Source organism: Neodiprion virginianus, chromosome 6, assembly GCF_021901495.1.
Source record: "Neodiprion virginianus isolate iyNeoVirg1 chromosome 6, iyNeoVirg1.1, whole genome shotgun sequence".
Lineage (NCBI taxonomy): Eukaryota > Metazoa > Arthropoda > Insecta > Hymenoptera > Diprionidae > Neodiprion > Neodiprion virginianus.
In genome coordinates, this window is record NC_060882.1 from 2,668,414 (window position 1) to 2,687,143 (window position 18,730).

The window sequence follows — 18,730 nt, forward strand, 5'->3', positions numbered from 1 at the left end:
AATTAAATTATTGAGATAACATCAGTATTTGATGAATTTGTCACATTAAATCAATCTCTACTTTCTACAAACACAACATTATATTTCTCGGTCGACTGCATATAATATTTATAAAATTTTCAACTAGTAGTTCATTGTGATTTTCGCATAAATTATCCAATAATCCAACTACATGGAATACCCTGTTTAACAAAGTATTCTATAAAGAATACTGTAGCTGCCCCGATAGCTCCGAATAACAGTAAAAACAATGCCGGTATAAATTCTTCAACTGGAATTTGAACAGGTTTCAACTTGTAGCTTGCAGGACAGAGTGGCTGTCTGTACCGCCATACATGTTTTATCCTCTCTCCTATTCCATGTTCAATAATTTGACGCAGTCTGTAAAGGACGTTTACAGTTCGAGTTATTGAACCAATAAATTTTTGTCATTTTTATCTCATGTTTTCGAGGATGCACACCATAGGATATTTAACACAGGCCCATGTAGAAGCAATAGCTCGAGACAAAAGGAAGTAGACCAAGTTACCTAAATGCAGTGGGTACTCGAAAACACAGGGCATATGCCATGTATCAAAAGTATTTCTGTTAAATATGATTGAATGTACAGACCCATAGGTGACCATTTTTTTGAACGGGGAATGTTTACTAGTAACAGTGCCAAGATGCGGAGCAGGAAATAATGTAATTTCAACTAGATCACAAATTTCATCTTCAGTAAATTCATCCTAGAAATAATTATTAGATAAAATCAAATTAGATAGTAGATAATTATTCATTACATTCATATATGCATATGTTGTTATATGTTATGATATATTGAGCTGGTCTCTTGCCGTTATAAATTTATACGCAGAATCAACATCCGTGTGATAAGCAAAATTGCCCTTTTGCACTCTACGGAGCCCTTCGGTTACATTGAAGTAGGCGGCATATTTTCGACCTTTTCCAGGTGCAACTTTGCGCCTATAAAGTTCCAGGGCAATCGGATCTGTTGTAGTCTGCCAAAAAATAGTTGCACCGTTATCGTTCCATGGATAGTATGCAAGCGAATGAGAATTCCCTTACCGCAAAATGGTTGCGAGTGTAGGCGATGTCTTCAAGCCCTACAGGCATATCACTATCCAATAGATCTTGCAGTGTTTTAATGTATCGTGGCGGTTCTGCCAATAGAGAACCAACAATACTTGCTGAATAATACTGGTAGAGTAAGAGAGTCCACAAAAATAGTGAGAGGAATACCAAACGCCCAGAGTAAAGCTGAGGACCGCCCGATAAACCTAGATTATCAAGTCAGACTTATCCCATCTCATCTCCAACAACTTTGATGAATAAACTGGACATAAGCAGTATATTGGTCAACTGCAGTAAATTTATTTTTACCCTGTTGGCATGCAGCAGCCAATGTAATCAAAGCTGTTTCAGATCCTGTATGCGAGTATAGAGTGTTAAGCGGTGGGTGATCTCGAAAATGGATTTCAACTCTTGCTGTGAGCCAGAGTAGAATCCAACTTAGTACAGCCATGATAATAGTGAAATACCAGACCTCCTTCTTAAATGGTTTTAAAAATCCATTGTGAACTGTACGCTTTTTTGGATGGCGAAATATGAAACAGCCTCTGTAAGGAATAGAAATTATATTAAGGGGCGATAAATGTTTAATTATGAGGTCATATTGCCAGGTTGAACAACTTTGCCATGTATGTTTGTACTGTAAACTCCGACACTTTGAGACGTTCATTTTTGAACATTATCGGACTTCCTCCAATGTCAGCAATTCCGGCAATCAGATCTCCTACCATACCATTATACGATCCGTTTATCAAGTAGCCCCAGCTATTCGTTAGTTTCAAGTGAATTCTATTTATGTGGAAAAACAACGTATTTTTATTTGTTGTGCATGTAAAAAACGAGCGACTGTTACGTCAAGATCTTTGTGTGAATCTTGTCGAGAATTCAAACAGTTGAAAATACTTGCGTGAAATTGTAATAATCTTGTAAATTTCGGATCAGTGCGTAGTTATAGCGATGCATTGTGTCAAGGTGTCGATTAATTGGATTTGTCATGTAAGTTGTGACATCTGGAGTTGGCTCATGTAGAAGCTGAGAACAAAAGAATTTTCTGATCAGCTAGGCATCCTATGAACAAGTAATGCTGACAGAGGAAGAGAAAAATGCGGAGATACTGGAAATATTTTTTTTTTAAATTATTCATTGTACGAACAACAAGTGACACATTAATACTGAGACCCTCCAAGTTCGCACGCCGTTGATACTTGTACTGAGTAAGTTTAATGTCCAGACCACTGTACTGATTCCATTTTCCCATGTATGTTACATTTAATATTCCGCCGTGTCTGTAACTTGGGTTGTAGACATCATACAAGATGTAATCCAATCCACTTTTTACAGCTACTGACATTTCCGTATCTATGGTCAGTGGCAGGTCATGGAGCATTGTGATAGGAGGTGTATCTAGTTTGGTTACCAATAACCAGTGATAACTTTGATTATATGGAAGTTGCTGCCTTGAAAACTGAAAAATATCGATTAATTAGTATCCAGAGGTATGAAAGTGCATTTCAAGTATAAATACATGTATAATATAGGTTGAAAAAGATTTGTAACTCAAGCTCACTTCTGACAGAACAGAGTCGCTGTATCGGCAGTCCAAGTTGAGGATTATACCAAGAGTGTAATAATTAACAGTTAACAATCTTCTCATGTCCAAAGCATCGGATGGTATGGGAATGTACGTAAGTTTCAGCTTAGATACCGTGGAGTGGTGATAAAAATTTACCTGCTCTGTTGACCAATGCAACCAAGGTAAAATTAGTGATAATGTAATCGTTCTTTCCCTACCTAAAACAATCCATCTGAATTTTCATAATAAAATTTGAGACAAGTGTCCACAAGGAATTTTATTTTGCCTATAATAACAGATACCAATATTGACATCTGTTTCATACGTAGGAATCCTATAGAAAATGAATTAACATTCCATACACGTTTCTCAAACTTGAAATTATGGGAATGAACATGAATTTTTAAAATAAGGTCTCAAATGGTTTGGGTTAGAACAGTTTGACATTCTCTCAGGCAATTTGCTTATAGTGTTATAATCTAATTATGAAGATTCATTTCGTGAACAAATTCTATTCAGAATAACTCGACGAAAAAGTAATACTCATTAGTCCTACCATGGTTATCCCAACAAGCGAAAACTGTGACCTGACGTATGAATTTTCTTTCGAAAAAGTCAATTGTGAGCTTTTGAATTTCATAATTGTTGGCGTGTACACGAACCAAGATAGCAATGAAAAAAAATAGATATAAAGAGCTCATTTGGCAAGTATTAAAGATCTCTACTGGCGACTATTTAACGAATCTTCACTCTACAAATGACTTTCTGAATCTAACTTCTTAAATGTCAAACAACCGCCGTTTCACGTCATACTCAAAGGACGTTTACTCATTCATTATGAAATAAGTATTAAAGCTTGTTCCATTTCCTTGTCACTATACATCTTTTACAATTCGATAATTTCGTGTGTACATGTACATAGCGAACGCATCATTTCATTCTAGAACATAGCATAATTGAGGAGTTAACATATGTCAACAAGGAGCGGAACTCTTCAAATATTCGTGCATTCTATCATCTTGTAAAATATGGGGTTCTCTGGGCTGCAATTTTTCCTGCCGAAGAAATATCCTGCCTACTCAATAATTCATCGATACCCTCAGCGGATGTAATGAGCACCTTGCTCACCGCGGACCACGAGCTTCCAGCTGGTATGATGATCAGGTCGTGTTTATTGATGAAAATCTCCGGGCAAATAATATCAGTAGAATACTCAATTCTCGATGCTCATTCGGGTGCAAAGTCAAAAAACAACATTTTATGTTTATTGAGAAATGTTATTCAATACTTCGATTATTCGCCTTATCACAGGCAACCCAATTGGCTTTTCTGTATGTTGAGTTGCTTTCGTATCGTATGATCATCACCATCCCTGCCAGTTTTTCCAATCGTATGATCAGGATCGATTGGTACAGTAATTTTACCTCCTGTACGGACATACGGTTCAGTTGCTTGATCGTAACCGCGATTCAGCCTCCGATATTGCAAAAGAATCAGGTATAGACGTATGAAGGAACTGTCCCAGTAATTCACATTTCGGGTTATATGTTTTTAATTATTTATTCGAAAATAAATAAATAATTATACGACCGTAGAAAAAAAAGAACAAAAATGTACTTCCGTTGACTGAAAATATATATCGTGAAATCTTTGTACAGTTCTGAAATTTTAAAGTAAAGTCCATCTTCACTTTCAGTACGACCATTTGCTACCAGAGGGCTGGCAACGCTGATCCCTGATGCTGCTCAATGCTGCTGCTCAGTTTTATTTTCGACTCGTGCCTGCGGTGTGCGCTGCTTGTGCCGCTCCGCGTGGTTTGTCAACTTAACCTCAAACTTCTACTTGAATTTAGAAAGTGTGATACGTAAGGTTTTGATTTTACAATATAACTTGATTTTGTGAAAAATCTGTATAAGTATGGTGCGAAAAAAGATAGATAACAGGATTCGCATCTTAATCGAGAATGGAGTCAAGTTGGGTCACAGAACAATGTTCGTTGTTGTCGGTGATAAAGCGCGTGATCAGGTAAGCACTGTCACTAGGTAACAGAATTTAAACTCTAACAATAGTCAAGTTTTTACTAACAATTGACGTTTTAATACAACTCAGTGTCACTAATATAAACTTCCTGGATTCATCGAAATTGATTAGGTGGTCATACTACATCATATGCTGTCAAAGTCGGTGATCAAAGCACGACCGTCTGTGCTGTGGTGCTATAAAAAAGAACTGGGTTTCAGCAGCCACCGTAAGAAGCGTATGAAGTCATTACAACAAAAGATAAAATCTGGGAAGCTGAACGTCAATGAGGATGATCCTTTTGAATTATTTGTCGTTTCAACTGACATCCGCTACTGCTACTATTCCGAAACACATAAGATTTTGGGCAACACATTTGGCATGTGTGTTCTCCAGGTAAGTCTGATTATCATCATGAGTAAATTACTGTTCTTGCTCTAAGTGGATCTTGATCTTATTGAAAATAGCTCTATGTATTTTTTTATACTTAATATAAGTGACTTCAATGCATTTTCAGGACTTTGAAGCACTAACTCCAAATCTGTTGGCTCGTACGATTGAAACTGTGGAGGGAGGTGGAATAATTGTTTTACTCCTACAATCTCTGAACTCTTTGAAACAGTTATATACAATGACTATGGATGTTCATCAACGTTTTCGCACCGAGGCTCATCAGGTGAAATTAAAAAATAACTCTGATATTCATTCTCACAACTAGCAATATCTTTTATAATTATCGTAAAACATATTTCAGGATGTGGTGTGCAGGTTTAACGAGAGATTTCTACTTTCTCTTGCATCTTGCAACCGTTGTCTTGTTGTAGATGATCAGCTGAGGGTGCTTCCGATATCCTCGCAAAATTTGAAAATTGAAACAGTAGAAACCACCAGAGAATCTGAAGAGCAAAGTGAACTAGACATATTGAAAGATAGCCTTCGTGACACTCAGCCTGTCTCTGCACTTGTTAATTGCTGTAAGACTGTTGACCAGGTGAATATAGTGTGACTATAATATCTACAAGTTTTCACTGGAGTTGGTAACGAATCTTGCTCTAATAATTTTTCTATCAAATCATCGGCAAAATACTTGGTAAAACTCAGCAATTTTTTTTTTTCAATCCATAGTTGCTACTCATTCACGTTAGGAACAAAATAACATCAAATTTTTTTGTAGGCTAAGGCTTTGCTCACATTTATTGAAACAATATCTGAAAAAACACTTCGATCTACTGTTTCTCTAACCGCTGCCAGAGGACGTGGAAAATCCGCAACAATGGGTCTTGCTGTTGCTGCAGCTGTAGCATTTGGCTACTCTAACATATATGTTTCTAGTCCGAGCCCAGAGAATTTGAATACATTCTTTGATTTTGTTTTTAAAGGCAAGTATCCATTACCCCCGTGAATAAATAGTTATCAGTTGACTGATCATTGAACAGTAAACTTTTACATGTACTAGTGTATATTTACAGGATTTGACGCTTTGGCATATCAGGAACATTTAGATTATGGACTTGTACAGTCAACTAATCCAGAATTCAATAAAGCAACTGTTCGGGTAAACATTTTCAGAGACCATCGGCAAACCATTCAGGTATGGTAACTTTGTCTGAAATTACTTAATATAGGATAATTCATAGCACATATCCACCTTGACGATATCAATTGATGATTGCAGTATATTTATCCAACCGATGTACAGAAACTAAGTCAAGCAGAGTTGCTTGTAATTGATGAAGCAGCAGCGATACCGTTGCCTTATGTCAAGGCCATGCTAGGGCCTTACTTGGTATTTCTTGCTTCCACAATAAATGGGTAAATTGGATAATCTAACTTATAAATTCTTTCACTTAACTCAAGAAGCTAGTAAATTACATAATATACACATTGACAGGTACGAAGGTACTGGACGATCTTTATCCTTGAAACTGTTGCAACAATTGAGAAGCCAAACGTCGGGATCAAATAAACATGACAAGAGTTTCCAGTCTAGTAAAGATACTCAGACAGTTGGAAGGCAGTTGCATGAACTTACACTTGAAGAATCTATCAGATACAAGTCTGGTGATTCTGTTGAGCAGTGGCTCACTGAACTACTTTGTCTTGATGCAATGACGCAAGCTCCTATTCTTTCTGGCTGTCCACCTCCTGATACTTGTCAATTGTATTACATCAACAGGTAATCCCTATTTTATCTCTGGATTTTCATTTAATAATGCAGAATATAAGCATTAAAAATTTTACATTGAATTATGAACATATTTCGACCTTCAGGGACACTTTATTCTGCTACCACAAAGCTTCGGAAATGTTTTTGCAAAGGTTGGTTGCATTGTACGTCGCTTCACATTATAAAGTAAGTATATGGCTATGTGATATATTTTGTCATATTGCATGAATCGCCGGTATTATATGTATATCTATATATGTATATCGTGATTATTACACCATTTTACAAACGCATAACAACCCCTCACAGAATAGCCCAAATGACCTGCAAATGATGTCGGATGCTCCAGCACACCATTTGTTCTGCTTGTTGGGACCTGTTGACCCAAATAAAAAAGCATTGCCTGAAATATTAGTAGTAATTCAGGTTTGTATCCATTGTCTTATTTAGTATACATGATACCTGTACACAATGTCTGACAACAATCTTTTCCTGCAGTTATGCTTAGAAGGTCAAGTCAGCAAATCTACGGTTGCAGATGGTCTTGGAAGAGGACGGAGAGCTGCTGGTGATCTTATTCCGTGGACTATTGCTCAGCAGTATCAAGATCAGGACTTTCCTACACTTGCAGGAGCGCGAATTGTCAGAATTGCAACACACCCTGATTATCAAGCGGTAAGACGATCATACATTTCTTCTTTTTCTTTTCAAAAATAGTAACAAGATAATTTATTTCCTGTTGCAGATGGGATATGGCACCCGAGCATTGCAACTTTTGAAACAATATTATGAAATGAAAATACCGAACATTGATGAAAAGGTCGAAGAACCAATTACAGAAATCTCACACGTCCAGGATGATGAAGTATCTTTACTCAAAGAAACTGTTGGTACGTTTTTCCACAATCAATACCTACATAGTCATATACTTGTTAATTGATTAATTAATATTTCGTAGAACCTCGCAACTCGTTACCACCTTTGCTGCTGAAATTGAGCGAGAGACGCCCTGAGCCTCTGGATTACATCGGTGTATCATTTGGCCTCACTGAACCACTTCTCAAATTCTGGAAGAGAGCCAATTTTGTTCCCGTTTACTTACGGTATGCATTCATTCAAATAGTGAACATGCTCAAGGATTTTGGTTACTAATTCTTGTTTACTTATAATTTAGGCAAACAACAAACGACTTGACTGGAGAGCATTCTTGTATTTTGTTGTGCAAACTGGGAAGTGATCAGGAAGAAACCAGTAATTGGATAGAGGCATATTCTAAGGATTTCCGTCGTCGATTTATAACACTTCTCTCATTCTCGTTCAGCTCATTCTCCCCATCTCTTGCACTTAGTGTTCTCATAAATAAGGCTATTCCAGTTTCTCAAATTAGTGAGTATTTGCTCATCTTTGAATGAACGTTGAACGTTCGAACTGTATCCTCAAGTATTTTCATTTGATAATCTAATGTTTTGCTTCAGCCCTAGAAAAAGATACATTGGACATGTATTTCACAACATACGACGTGAAGCGCCTAGAAATGTACAGTAATAATATGGCTGATTATCATCTAGTCATGGATTTGTTACCATCTCTAGCCAGACTCTATTTTCTCCACTTGATGGGTGACGTTCATTTCTCACCAGTTCAGTCTGTAAGCATTGCCGTGTTATATACTTGCATCTGTTATCTAAATTATTTAAAACAGATAGTTTTATACGACTTGTTGATCTTTAATTTCAGGCAATTCTACTTGGATTAGGCTTGCAGCATAAAACCGTTGACAAATTGGTAGAAGAGCTGGGCCTTCCTTCGTCTCAGCTATTGGGTTTGTTCAATCGTGTCATTCGGAGATCGGTACAGTACTTGAACAGTGTGGTGGAAAACTTTATTGAAAATAAAATGATGAATAAAATAACAACTAATACTGGAGTAAATATGAACCCAATGGGTGGAAAAAGTATGCACGATGAACTGGAGGATGCAGCTAAGGTTTGGATTTTATGTTATTAATTCCATGGTACTTAGTACATGGTTTTACAATTCTTTTGCTACTCCCGTCTTCCACTACAGATTCTCTAATGATTCTAGATATTTCATAACAGCGGTACACGAATTTTTTTTTGCAGGAACTGAAAGTTAAACAAAAAGCTGAACTAGACAGGTTGAAAAGAGAGAATCTAAGTCAGTATGCTATAAAAGGTTCAGAAACGGATTGGGAAAGTGCTCTTTCTGGGAAAAGTAGTCGTGCAAGTCTCATTTCTGTTAAAACTGCAGACAAAAGAATAGTTGACGATGATTCCAAGGATTTTGCAAAAAGCGGGCAGAAGAAAAAGAAGAAACGCTTCTCTAAGTAATACTTCGCGAATTATAAGAAATTACAGATGTGCAGTGCATGTATATTGATGAACATAAAGACACTCCCTCAACCTTTTTCAAATTCTTTATTGCGCCAATACGTATTAACAATATCATAACATAGATAGCAGAATGTAACTATTCAAAATAATTATTATCAACAATGTACTTTATACATTGGCAAATCAAGTTTCTTTCATGTTGTATTGATCGGGACAAAAGCTTGTTGAGTAATCGATTTTTGTTTGTGTTCAATATCCCTTGTGCAGTGTGATTTTTGTTTTGATGAAACCTTTGATTGTTACGTTCATTTTTATATTTGTTATTGTTTTGCTTTGTCTTTTCAAAATGTTCGAACCTATGTCTGCTGTCATTATTTCTCGTTGTAGATTTATCATTAATGTGACAGTCATCATCTGGGTTTGTTAAGGCTGGAACGCTTACAGGAATGTTAGTATCAACTTTTATTTTTTTAAAAGGAACTTCCTCAGGTCCATCATCTGTGGAAGCAAAATAGCTACTGTAAGAACAATGGCAAGGTAACATTAGATAAAAGATTTTTAAAATATCGTGAAAATTCTAGAGTTATCTAATAAGATAAAATATAAACATTACAGCATACTGTATTACGTAAACTTACCTTCGTCAGAATCTGTGCCATAATCTGCTACCAGACTCAACGAAAAATTTTTATTTGCCTCGAGGTTCATGGTTAGATCCACTTCATCACCACCAGAAATGTGCCCTGTACTTCTTATGTCCACTTCATTGTCTGAATCCTCAATCAGAGAATACTCTTCATCACTCGTCGATTGCCGTAAGTTTACTTAAACATCAAGATTCACAGTATGTTCATAATTCAGTGTATGATTTTCTAAAATTGAAATTATACGCATTTTCCTTGAAAACTTTAATATCTTCATCAAAACTGTGACTTACAAGTGCCTGGAAACATTTGCAAGCCTCTATAAAGCTGTGATTCCATAGCCTTTGCAGGTACAGGTAAGGCACGTGGTCGTCTACGAGTTTTGCGTCTTGTAACTTTCTTTGTTTCATTCTTATGAATTCTATTGATTTCTGTTATTGATTTCTTCTCTCTAATTACTTCATACCGCTTTTGTTTCTCCAACGCTTCAGCTGCTAGATGTTTTATGTTTGCTTTTGTTGGGTATCGCCTGAAATCATAATTATGTTTATGAAATTTGATAGTATCAAGATTAAGAGATTATGTATCATTCAATATTTGAACAATAAATATTCAATGTAGCTACCGTTTGCGTTCTGCTATCCAGTTTTGGATATCTTCTGGTGTCGATAGATTCTTCATTCTATGATAAAGGCCTGTAGTGTGTTGCATGCTGATGTGTTTTTCAACGAGCTTTGGATGCGCTGAAAAGACACAATCGTCTATTCCACAAACTCGATGTTCCCCTATGTGCCGAGCAAGGGATTCCTCTGATGGGAACTCCCTGTCACATACCTCACAGTAATACTCGTGTTCTTCTTCAGAGCTCTGATAATTTTCATCTCTTTCATCATAAGCAGATGTGTCAGCTGAGTAGAGGGCTGCCTAAAATTCATAACTTGAAAAAATTATTCTCATTTAGTAAATCCTTAGGCGAATTAAAGTGCACTTGGAGTATAGTACTGACAGAATCCCCCGAAATGTGAAATTGCCTTAGAGTAAACAGGCTCAAGTAACTTCTCTTTGATGTAATGGCAGATGACTCAGTTATAAAAAAATGAAAAGATCTAGCAGTTCTGTAATCGCACTATATTTCAGTACGTATTTCTAAGAGCTTCAGAGGTACAAATATCTACATGAACTTTAAGTGATTCGAAAAGCATACCTAATTTATTTTTTTTTATTTACACAGGACTGTATTCATTGCTTCAAAGTTAAAATTTGTGTTCTTTATTTGAGCTCAGATAATTGTCTACAGTATGTATTAACTGTAACAATATGCTTACCATTGAATGACTCATTTAATTCTTTTATCTGGTAGGCTCATATTATTTGTTTCTGAATGATGCAAAACTTCATAAAATAAGTTACGTATAATGCTTAGAGGAGCAATACCAATAAGTTGAGCGGTCAGTATACAGTAGTTACAATAGAAATTCAATATTTTACCAGCAATCAAATACTGCGATTAAAAAGAGAATTACAAAAACAACAAAGTGTTTGTCACACTTTTAAGGAATCTTTTTTTTTTATTGTACCAAAAAGTACTTTATCTTCAGCACAGCGAAGGTTATTATTCTTGCAGAGATTAGACATGCATAACTGATTCTTACTGTTGTATTAATAATGTTGAACACAGTATGTTTTGCAAGAAACTTAAAATACGATTATATTAGTGGATTATTATATCAGATCAGGTAAATTTACAATACGTGTTGTTCAAAAAACTATGATATCTTTTGAAACCTCAGAATATTATAAGCAAAAGATTGGCTACCCAATATTATACTGTGGTAAATTATATATTTGGTATTTCAGAAACAGAATGCTCCTACTTGGGCAATGTGTATGTAAAAATTATCCAAGTTTTATAGTAGTGTCTACATACAATGTTGATTGTCATTAAAGTAAATTGTTTCATTTAACAACAATAAGTGTACTACTTGTTAGATGTGCCGAAGAGAAACTTCTTGTGCAGCACTTTCAATTTGTGGATAATACAGAGTCAAAAGGAACAACATGATTACAAGTTATAGAAATATTTATTCTTACATTATGTTTTTTTAATACAAATTTCCTTTCGCTATTTATCATTTGCTTGAATAATATTGGGCCAGTACAAACAGTGAATTCGAAACACTTTCCAACTGCAATTGATAAATTAAATACTACATTCAAATAAAAGCTACATGAAATAAATTTACATACATTACAGTGCTAAAAGCTATCTAAATGAAATGACTGCAGGCAATTCATTTAATCTAGAGTAATACCCAAAAATCTAAATAATTAAATCACAAAAACAGAATCCCCTCAGAAATTAATTTTACTATGTAATATCAATAAATATAGCTTGGAGCACTGTATACTGGCCGCAGAGCAATTTAGGAGCATATTAATTCAAAAGAAAAATTGTCTAAAGGCCAGTGTAACTTTGATCGTTACATATATAGATATCTTAGTAAAGTCTTATGCATTTCCTTTAAGCAAGAGGTGTAAGAAAAACGTAAACAGGGTTTTAACCAATACACTAGATGCTAATCAAATATTAGGAACAAAAAACGTCATTCAAGTCTTAAGTTGGATTTGAGAAGGTAGTTTGCCTATACCTCTTTTTAGATTGGTATGTGCTATGTGTGCTCTTGTGCATCAATAATTTTCACGTAATAAACAAAACGAACTATAATAGTAGTTTCTATAGTAAAGTAAATTTTTCGAGCTTTCAGAAATAGTTCGTTACTTCATTGAGACAATGAATATTGAATACTAAAAATATAAGTTTGACAATGGATTAACTTATTAATGGTTAGAAGAAAGAGGAGTAGCCTAAAGCTTAGGACTGAGCCTTTTCGCTGGAAGGCTGCGTCTCCTCCGCTAGCTTCATTTGCTCTGTTTGCTCAGTTGAATCGACAGTTATCTGAACACCCTTGGATTCAATTGAATTCTTATCACTTGTTTTTTGACCACCCTGTAACCAAAGTAATCTGTAAACTGTTGTGCTCTATTTATCTGTCCGAAAATTTCTTTAAACATCATAACACAATTGAAAAGTTAATGGCCATATCTGCGGCAAATTTCCCATTAAGATTTCTGACTCCTGCAGGTGTTCCAAATTTGCTCAGTTTCTATTCGGAGCACTCTGTGTACGATAATCAGTATGTAAAAGCGTCTTAAAATTCAATGCGAAGTTAACCCATGCTGAATTAAAATATTCTAGAAACTTATTATCAATGAATACCTGTTCCGGATTCTTGGCCAAATATTCCGTTTTAGCGTCACGAATCATTCTGGTTACTTTATTCCGCAAATCTTTAAACTCTTCCCATTCCATTGCATCTTTGTTTTTTTTAGCTTTGGCGTATAGCTTATTTTTTTTTTGTATTTCGCTACGAATCTCATCAGTCATCCATGGCTTCTTTAATTCTAATTCCTATGTACCGCAGATAGAAGAAGATCGATAAATATACAAATAAATGAATATATAGGTGAAAATTTTGGTTCAGCAGAAGTTATACAGACGGTCTTGATAGGTAACTAACAAATGATAACTGGTAAGATGAACCTTTTAGAGGGCCGGCATTTTCCCTTTGAAACTGAAATTTTTTAGAAGTATGATTTATGTAAATAAATATTTAACACGTTCGATGAAGTTCCCGAGTTATCTGCCAAATCCTAGAGGAGCCAGGCTGGCCCTCTAAAGGTTACTTTGATATATGTACGTCTGACATGATGATAATTAATCGTCTTCTTTCTTTCCATGTCTCTCACCAGACAATAGACAGCATGACTGCTTCGTATCTCACAGATGTGATATAGTTTTGGATAGCAATGAAATACATTTCAAAAAAACATTAGCATCTGCAATCGCAGGCCAAATTTTAGTTAATCGCGCATACAAACTAAAGCCATGCATTAGTGTCCATGTCACGTTTAGACATGGAAAGAGCCACAGGTGCATGCGAATAACCACTTGGATGAATAATTAAGATGATAGAGAAACTGCGGTAAAACTAACAAGCAATGGACAACTTATAGCAAGTGGTTCACAATAAAGGCCAAACTTCATACTTATGCCTGTTTTGATTGGCTTTTGTAATGTGCAAAATTGATAAGAAATTAGTTGATGAATTATTCAGAATATTCTGTCTCAGCACATGACATTGCTCGACAATTTGTCCTCGATGCATACGAATCAGTGCTGTATGATAATTAAGTAAAAGACATCAATCGAATACCCAGACTTTATATGAAGTAACATTTACCTCAAGTTTGCTGACTTTTTTCGAATTATTCATTCCTTTTCCCTTCATGTTAATTCCGCACAGCGGTAGACGGGCACGCATGTGCGGCAAAGCTTGGGATGGCAGCATGCCTCGAGACGTGGGTCTCATGGGAGGTGGACCACAGGGTCCCATTCCCCTGGGACCCATCATTGGCCCCATCATCATCGGTGGCATGCCGCGTATCCTGGGGCCAAACATTGGCATGCCGGGACCAGGTAATGGCATACGTTGCCTCATGGGGCCGAACATCGGATGCGGCGGCATTCTGAGCGGCATACCAGGAGGCGGTAGACGGCCACCGAACCGTGGAGGAGGCATGGGACGCATCCCGACCGGAGGCATTCGAGGGCCGAGCATTGGCCCCCTATTTAATGGGCTCATAATGTTCAAAAACGATCCGGAATTACGCGGTAACTGATTCTGAGGTAGACGTTACTTTCCGTCAGTGCAATGTTTATCGCGTGGGAAAGCTATAGGTTAAAACGCGATAAATTTACACGTGCGAGATTGCAATAGAAGGCAGGTTTTTTTATTGTTTTTACTCTGTGTCCCCTTATTCGCGTTCACTATACACGTGCTCGAATCTTTAATACATCAAGTTCACGAAGTTGCCTACAACCGTTGATCAAATCAAACTGAATCGCAAAAATTCGATTCTCAAAGGTACTGGACTCACGCGATGGCCATTCAAGGATGTACAAATAACTGGAGATTGGTGAATAAATGATCGCCCTGCTGGCGATGTCGACAGTTTGGCGCTAGCTTCGCATCGCGAAACACAGGGACGTCGTAGCAGTTGTCTTGATCGGTTGACTTTTAAGACAACTTGTAGAGATATCTTAACAAAGTTATCTTGAGGTATAATTAACACTGATAATTAATCGTGTCGGTAAATTTTCTGAAGAGAGACATCTTAAAAGGCAAGTTTTAAAAATTGGTGTTCACTAGGATATCGTTAACGGAACATTCTGCGTTAGTTTCAACTTTCGGCGCCTGCCTAAAGCGAATGGGCAAACTGAACCATTGGGTAACCACTCTGTACTAGAGTCTCTGCTTCAAAGGGAGCCAGCCGTATAACGGTCGCGTGCAGTGTGTGACAATAATTGTGTGGTAAGTTATCGATATTTCAAAGAATAGCGAATAAATATGCATTCCGCAATGCCAGCATTATAGAGAAATATTTTTCACGGACGGGACGGAGTTTCTAACTCTATGACTATTGTCTAATTCATGTTCCATGTCGATGTTGCTGGCAGTTTTTGGAGTTTTTTCTTCTTGTCGCACCATTATTCACGTATCTCTGAATTTGTTCAATAACTTATTTTCAACAAATGGTTGAAACTATAACGAAACCTAATAAATCTTCTAATTCAACTGTTCTTGCTGTCAACTTCGGCGACTAATAGTTTAGAAGAGTGAGAGAAACACATCTTACCCGTATTAATGTAACTTAACCTAACTTAACCTATACGTCAAAATATCGCGTCATACGGTTTTAGTTTACGTACTGGTGTAGGTATAGCAATCATATGTGAACTCGGCAAGAGAATTACAGCTATGTTTCAATCAAATCGTACTTTGTGGGGCCTCAAATTATAAGCTGAAAATTTTTCGACAATATCTACATGAAAGTCATTCGTAACAATCAAATTGCTATTGTGTTAAATGTACGAATTGTAATTCGCTTTCTCTGTTAAGTTTTTGTTATATATGTGTTATAGATGTCGATAACTTTTCAACAAATTATGTTGGATGCTGAAAAGCTAGTGGGACGTATTTCGGATCAAGAAAATAATACGGATAATTTAATATCAGATATACAATCAGTATGCAGCCAAATCGACAGTATGAAACAAGTTAGTAAATTACAATTTAAAACTCAACGGTGAAGATAGTACACTTTTACATTTACTTATGAAGCACATTCTTTTTACTGTAATATCTTTTTTTCGACATTTAGTATCAAGAGGAAGTTGAAATCCTTAACTCAGAAGCACACCATAGACCTCACTTACAATTGATTGCTGGAATTCAACAAGAGAATAAGTATCTGCGTGAAATTCAAGCAGAGAATAAAGAATTAAAAAATGCTTTAGAGGATCATCAGAATGCTCTTGAATTAATAATGTCAAAATACAGAGAACAGACTTCGTCTTTGATTCGCCGTTGCAAGGTGGATTTTACATCTTTCCACAATTCAAAGTATACTCAGGTAAGTTTGATATAAAAGAAAAAACTCACTGATGAATCTGCATTGGTTAATAAACAATGCAATTTCCATATAATATTATTTAAATATCTGACGTTGTTCCAACAGTTAATCACCAGCCAAGCGGAAAAGATCAACGAGATGGCGGCAGTGATGAAAACTGCAGCTGCGATCGATGAAGAGAATGATATAAGAGGGAAGGAAGTTTATTCTCGGCTTAAGGAAGAGAATACTGTTTTGCGAGAAATACTCGATATAGCTAATAAGTATGGTTCTCTGGATAAAGATCCAACGATGGATGATAAAACTGTTCAGACAGAGCCAGCATAAGAAAAGTATGAGATAGCATTCTAAATGTGTTCTGAATAACATCACTTGCATTGGTTATCTATGATAAACGGCAAATTTCAAAGATGATTGCGCAATGTGTATGTAATTTATGTGGTAGCTTGAAACTTTAACACAATGGAGATATAACGAATCAAGGACACAGGTCACTTCTGAGCTAATTTGGATGTCGGTGGCAGGGAAGACCAAGTGCAGTGGTATGCGTGCATAGATGTACCAGCCATGCTAAGAGGGTTACGGCCAACTGTCAATCGATTGCTGGAAAATACTTTGTAGCTGCATGGTAAAACGTAGTTCAGGTACCGTTTACACCCGGAAAAATATTCATTTCAGTTACGTCTGTGAATTGGCAATGTCACTGGTTTGGATAGCTTTGTTCAACTTCCTTATACAATTTGAAAGCTAGTATTTTTGAATTAGACTGTGAGAAAGTTGAAGTATGTAATTTTATTTTGAAAACGTGAGATCCTTGCTTTTTTCTTCCCTTGACGATTGATCGGAGAAAGGTTATCCGTGCAGTAAGAACAGGCCCGCTGAAGTGAATCACTACTAGATTTCAAATTCTTTACCATCCCACGTCTGCTTTTAGCATCGTATATTATTATCTGGTTGCCAAAATAAATTCATGCATCATTCTAATTACGCAGACAAGTTTAATGGTTAACGTCCTCGTGTTGAACATAATTTGGTATAACTCAACTAGTCAACGTTATTGTACACATGTCAGTTATATTTAACCATAAGTTTATCGTATGTTCAGCTATCATCCGTTATTATTTTAATCTCTTTTTAACCTGTCAAATATCGATATAATTATAAATTAACAAATACCAGGCCCTGTCCCTATTTCGAAGGTAAAAATTTCAACACAACATTAAAACAATATAGGTATGTAACAATTAATTTTAGATGAAAACACTTCGTACTTATGATCGTAAACAAGGTAACAAAATATTTATACATTATTAAACAACTTTTGAAATTAAAATATTTAATGTATTACGCTACTGCAAATGCGATGCATTCGTGTATTGCGGGTTACGTCCCTTTAGGCGGAATTACACAAGTTGATTCAAATTTTTCACTATTCTAAAAGTGGATTTGATTTTCGTATCCAGTCTACATGGCTTTCACTCCTAAAAGGGATGATTACGAATATGAAAAAAGCTATGTCGAAATATTTTAATGATCAGCTATATTTCTGAAAACTGATTAATCTCATTCGGCGTTTAACGGACTACAAATTAGAACGCGCATTGCGTCAGAATAGAGATCAGGGCGGGTGACAACTGTTATGTAATAATTGTTGTGCCATATGGAAGTAACAAATGCATATTCCATAAAATGTGCAATTCGTATATTGTGCATAATTTTTAATCAATCAATTTTCTATTTTTCGACCCATGATGACCGTATACGCATTCCTTTAGTGTTAACTATGGGGATAACAAATAAAATTCCGGAAAAAAATTTCACCACAATTCACGATCTTTGATATTCGCATGTCTCAGCAGCAGAAGCGGTATATGAAGTTAAATATTCTATGTCTAACGTATGTACGCGTTGAGCAGAATTTTGGAAAAAGTTCGAACTCATTTCTGGTAGCGCGGCGCTTTAAAATAGCTTCCGATAAAATAGAATTGTATGCCTCTGGTGCGTTACTCCGGCATAACGGAGGCTTTGCAATCAAATTATATGTCGAGCAGAAATATCGCAACCCGAAATCGTCAGAGTGCTTGAACACCGACGGTGAGACTGCTGGAAAAATCTTTGGTCAATATTAGTTATAATTAGCGATTTATAATGTCAGAATTAGGTTTAATCAAATAAACGGAAAACGAAAAAACGCGCAAATGACCGCTGTGCCTCGAAAAATGGCTGCATGCACATAAAAAGTCTGTACATATCATATGTGTAATACTTACAGTGCTTACACCTTCGCTGCATTTACATGTATACAGGTATTTTACGCGTAACCGTATAATCGCCATGTTTTCAATAAGATAGAACTCATAGAGCGGCA

The 18,730-nt window shown here is 36.2% G+C and overlaps 4 protein-coding genes across 10 annotated transcripts; 2 read left to right on the forward strand and 2 right to left on the reverse strand.

The window, feature by feature from the left end:
* Positions 1-61: 61 nt before the first annotated feature.
* On the reverse strand, positions 62-3,411 carry LOC124307715 (ionotropic receptor 75a-like). Of its 2 annotated transcripts, none has more exons than XM_046769696.1 (10): positions 3,201-3,411; positions 2,639-2,805; positions 2,225-2,536; positions 1,979-2,103; positions 1,693-1,860; positions 1,384-1,619; positions 1,069-1,280; positions 837-1,001; positions 613-728; positions 62-381 (listed from the first exon to the last, which is right to left on the reverse strand). In XM_046769696.1, exons 1-10 carry the CDS (start codon positions 3,343-3,345, stop codon positions 153-155), a joined length of 1,875 nt encoding a protein of 624 aa, XP_046625652.1. In that variant the 5' UTR covers positions 3,346-3,411; the 3' UTR covers positions 62-152. The 2 variants fall into 2 exon arrangements, with proteins under 2 accessions (XP_046625652.1, XP_046625653.1); XM_046769697.1 differs by having other exon boundaries at positions 3,188-3,260.
* Positions 2,664-9,258, forward strand: LOC124307708 (RNA cytidine acetyltransferase). Of its 3 annotated transcripts, none has more exons than XM_046769684.1 (19): positions 2,664-2,756; positions 3,589-3,795; positions 4,341-4,669; positions 4,796-5,059; positions 5,181-5,339; positions 5,418-5,654; positions 5,838-6,042; positions 6,133-6,254; positions 6,339-6,475; positions 6,555-6,839; positions 6,935-7,016; positions 7,140-7,256; positions 7,329-7,505; positions 7,576-7,720; positions 7,789-7,933; positions 8,005-8,216; positions 8,306-8,478; positions 8,568-8,816; positions 8,954-9,258. In XM_046769684.1, the coding sequence occupies exons 3-19, from the start codon at positions 4,562-4,564 to the stop codon at positions 9,179-9,181; spliced, it is 3,045 nt and encodes a 1,014-aa protein (XP_046625640.1). In that variant the 5' UTR covers positions 2,664-2,756; positions 3,589-3,795; positions 4,341-4,561; the 3' UTR covers positions 9,182-9,258. The 3 variants fall into 3 exon arrangements, with proteins under 3 accessions (XP_046625640.1, XP_046625641.1, XP_046625639.1); XM_046769685.1 differs by having other exon boundaries at positions 2,682-2,752; XM_046769683.1 differs by having other exon boundaries at positions 2,689-2,826.
* LOC124307719 (nuclear fragile X mental retardation-interacting protein 1-like) lies at positions 9,252-14,862 on the reverse strand. The gene is made up of 6 exons (XM_046769703.1): positions 14,130-14,862; positions 13,106-13,297; positions 10,454-10,752; positions 10,122-10,357; positions 9,823-10,008; positions 9,252-9,682 (listed from the first exon to the last, which is right to left on the reverse strand). Exons 1-6 carry the CDS (start codon positions 14,529-14,531, stop codon positions 9,321-9,323), a joined length of 1,677 nt encoding a protein of 558 aa, XP_046625659.1. The 5' UTR covers positions 14,532-14,862; the 3' UTR covers positions 9,252-9,320.
* Positions 14,863-15,121: 259 nt separating this feature from the next.
* Positions 15,122-18,730, forward strand: LOC124307731 (FGFR1 oncogene partner 2 homolog). 4 transcript variants are annotated; one of them, XM_046769740.1, is made up of 5 exons: positions 15,122-15,260; positions 15,872-16,006; positions 16,111-16,362; positions 16,468-16,694; positions 16,808-18,730. In XM_046769740.1, the coding sequence occupies exons 2-4, from the start codon at positions 15,872-15,874 to the stop codon at positions 16,687-16,689; spliced, it is 609 nt and encodes a 202-aa protein (XP_046625696.1). In that variant the 5' UTR covers positions 15,122-15,260; the 3' UTR covers positions 16,690-16,694; positions 16,808-18,730. The 4 variants fall into 4 exon arrangements, with proteins under 4 accessions (XP_046625696.1, XP_046625695.1, XP_046625697.1 ...); XM_046769739.1 differs by lacking the exon at positions 15,122-15,260 and adding an exon at positions 15,417-15,565; XM_046769741.1 differs by lacking the exon at positions 15,122-15,260 and adding an exon at positions 15,433-15,662.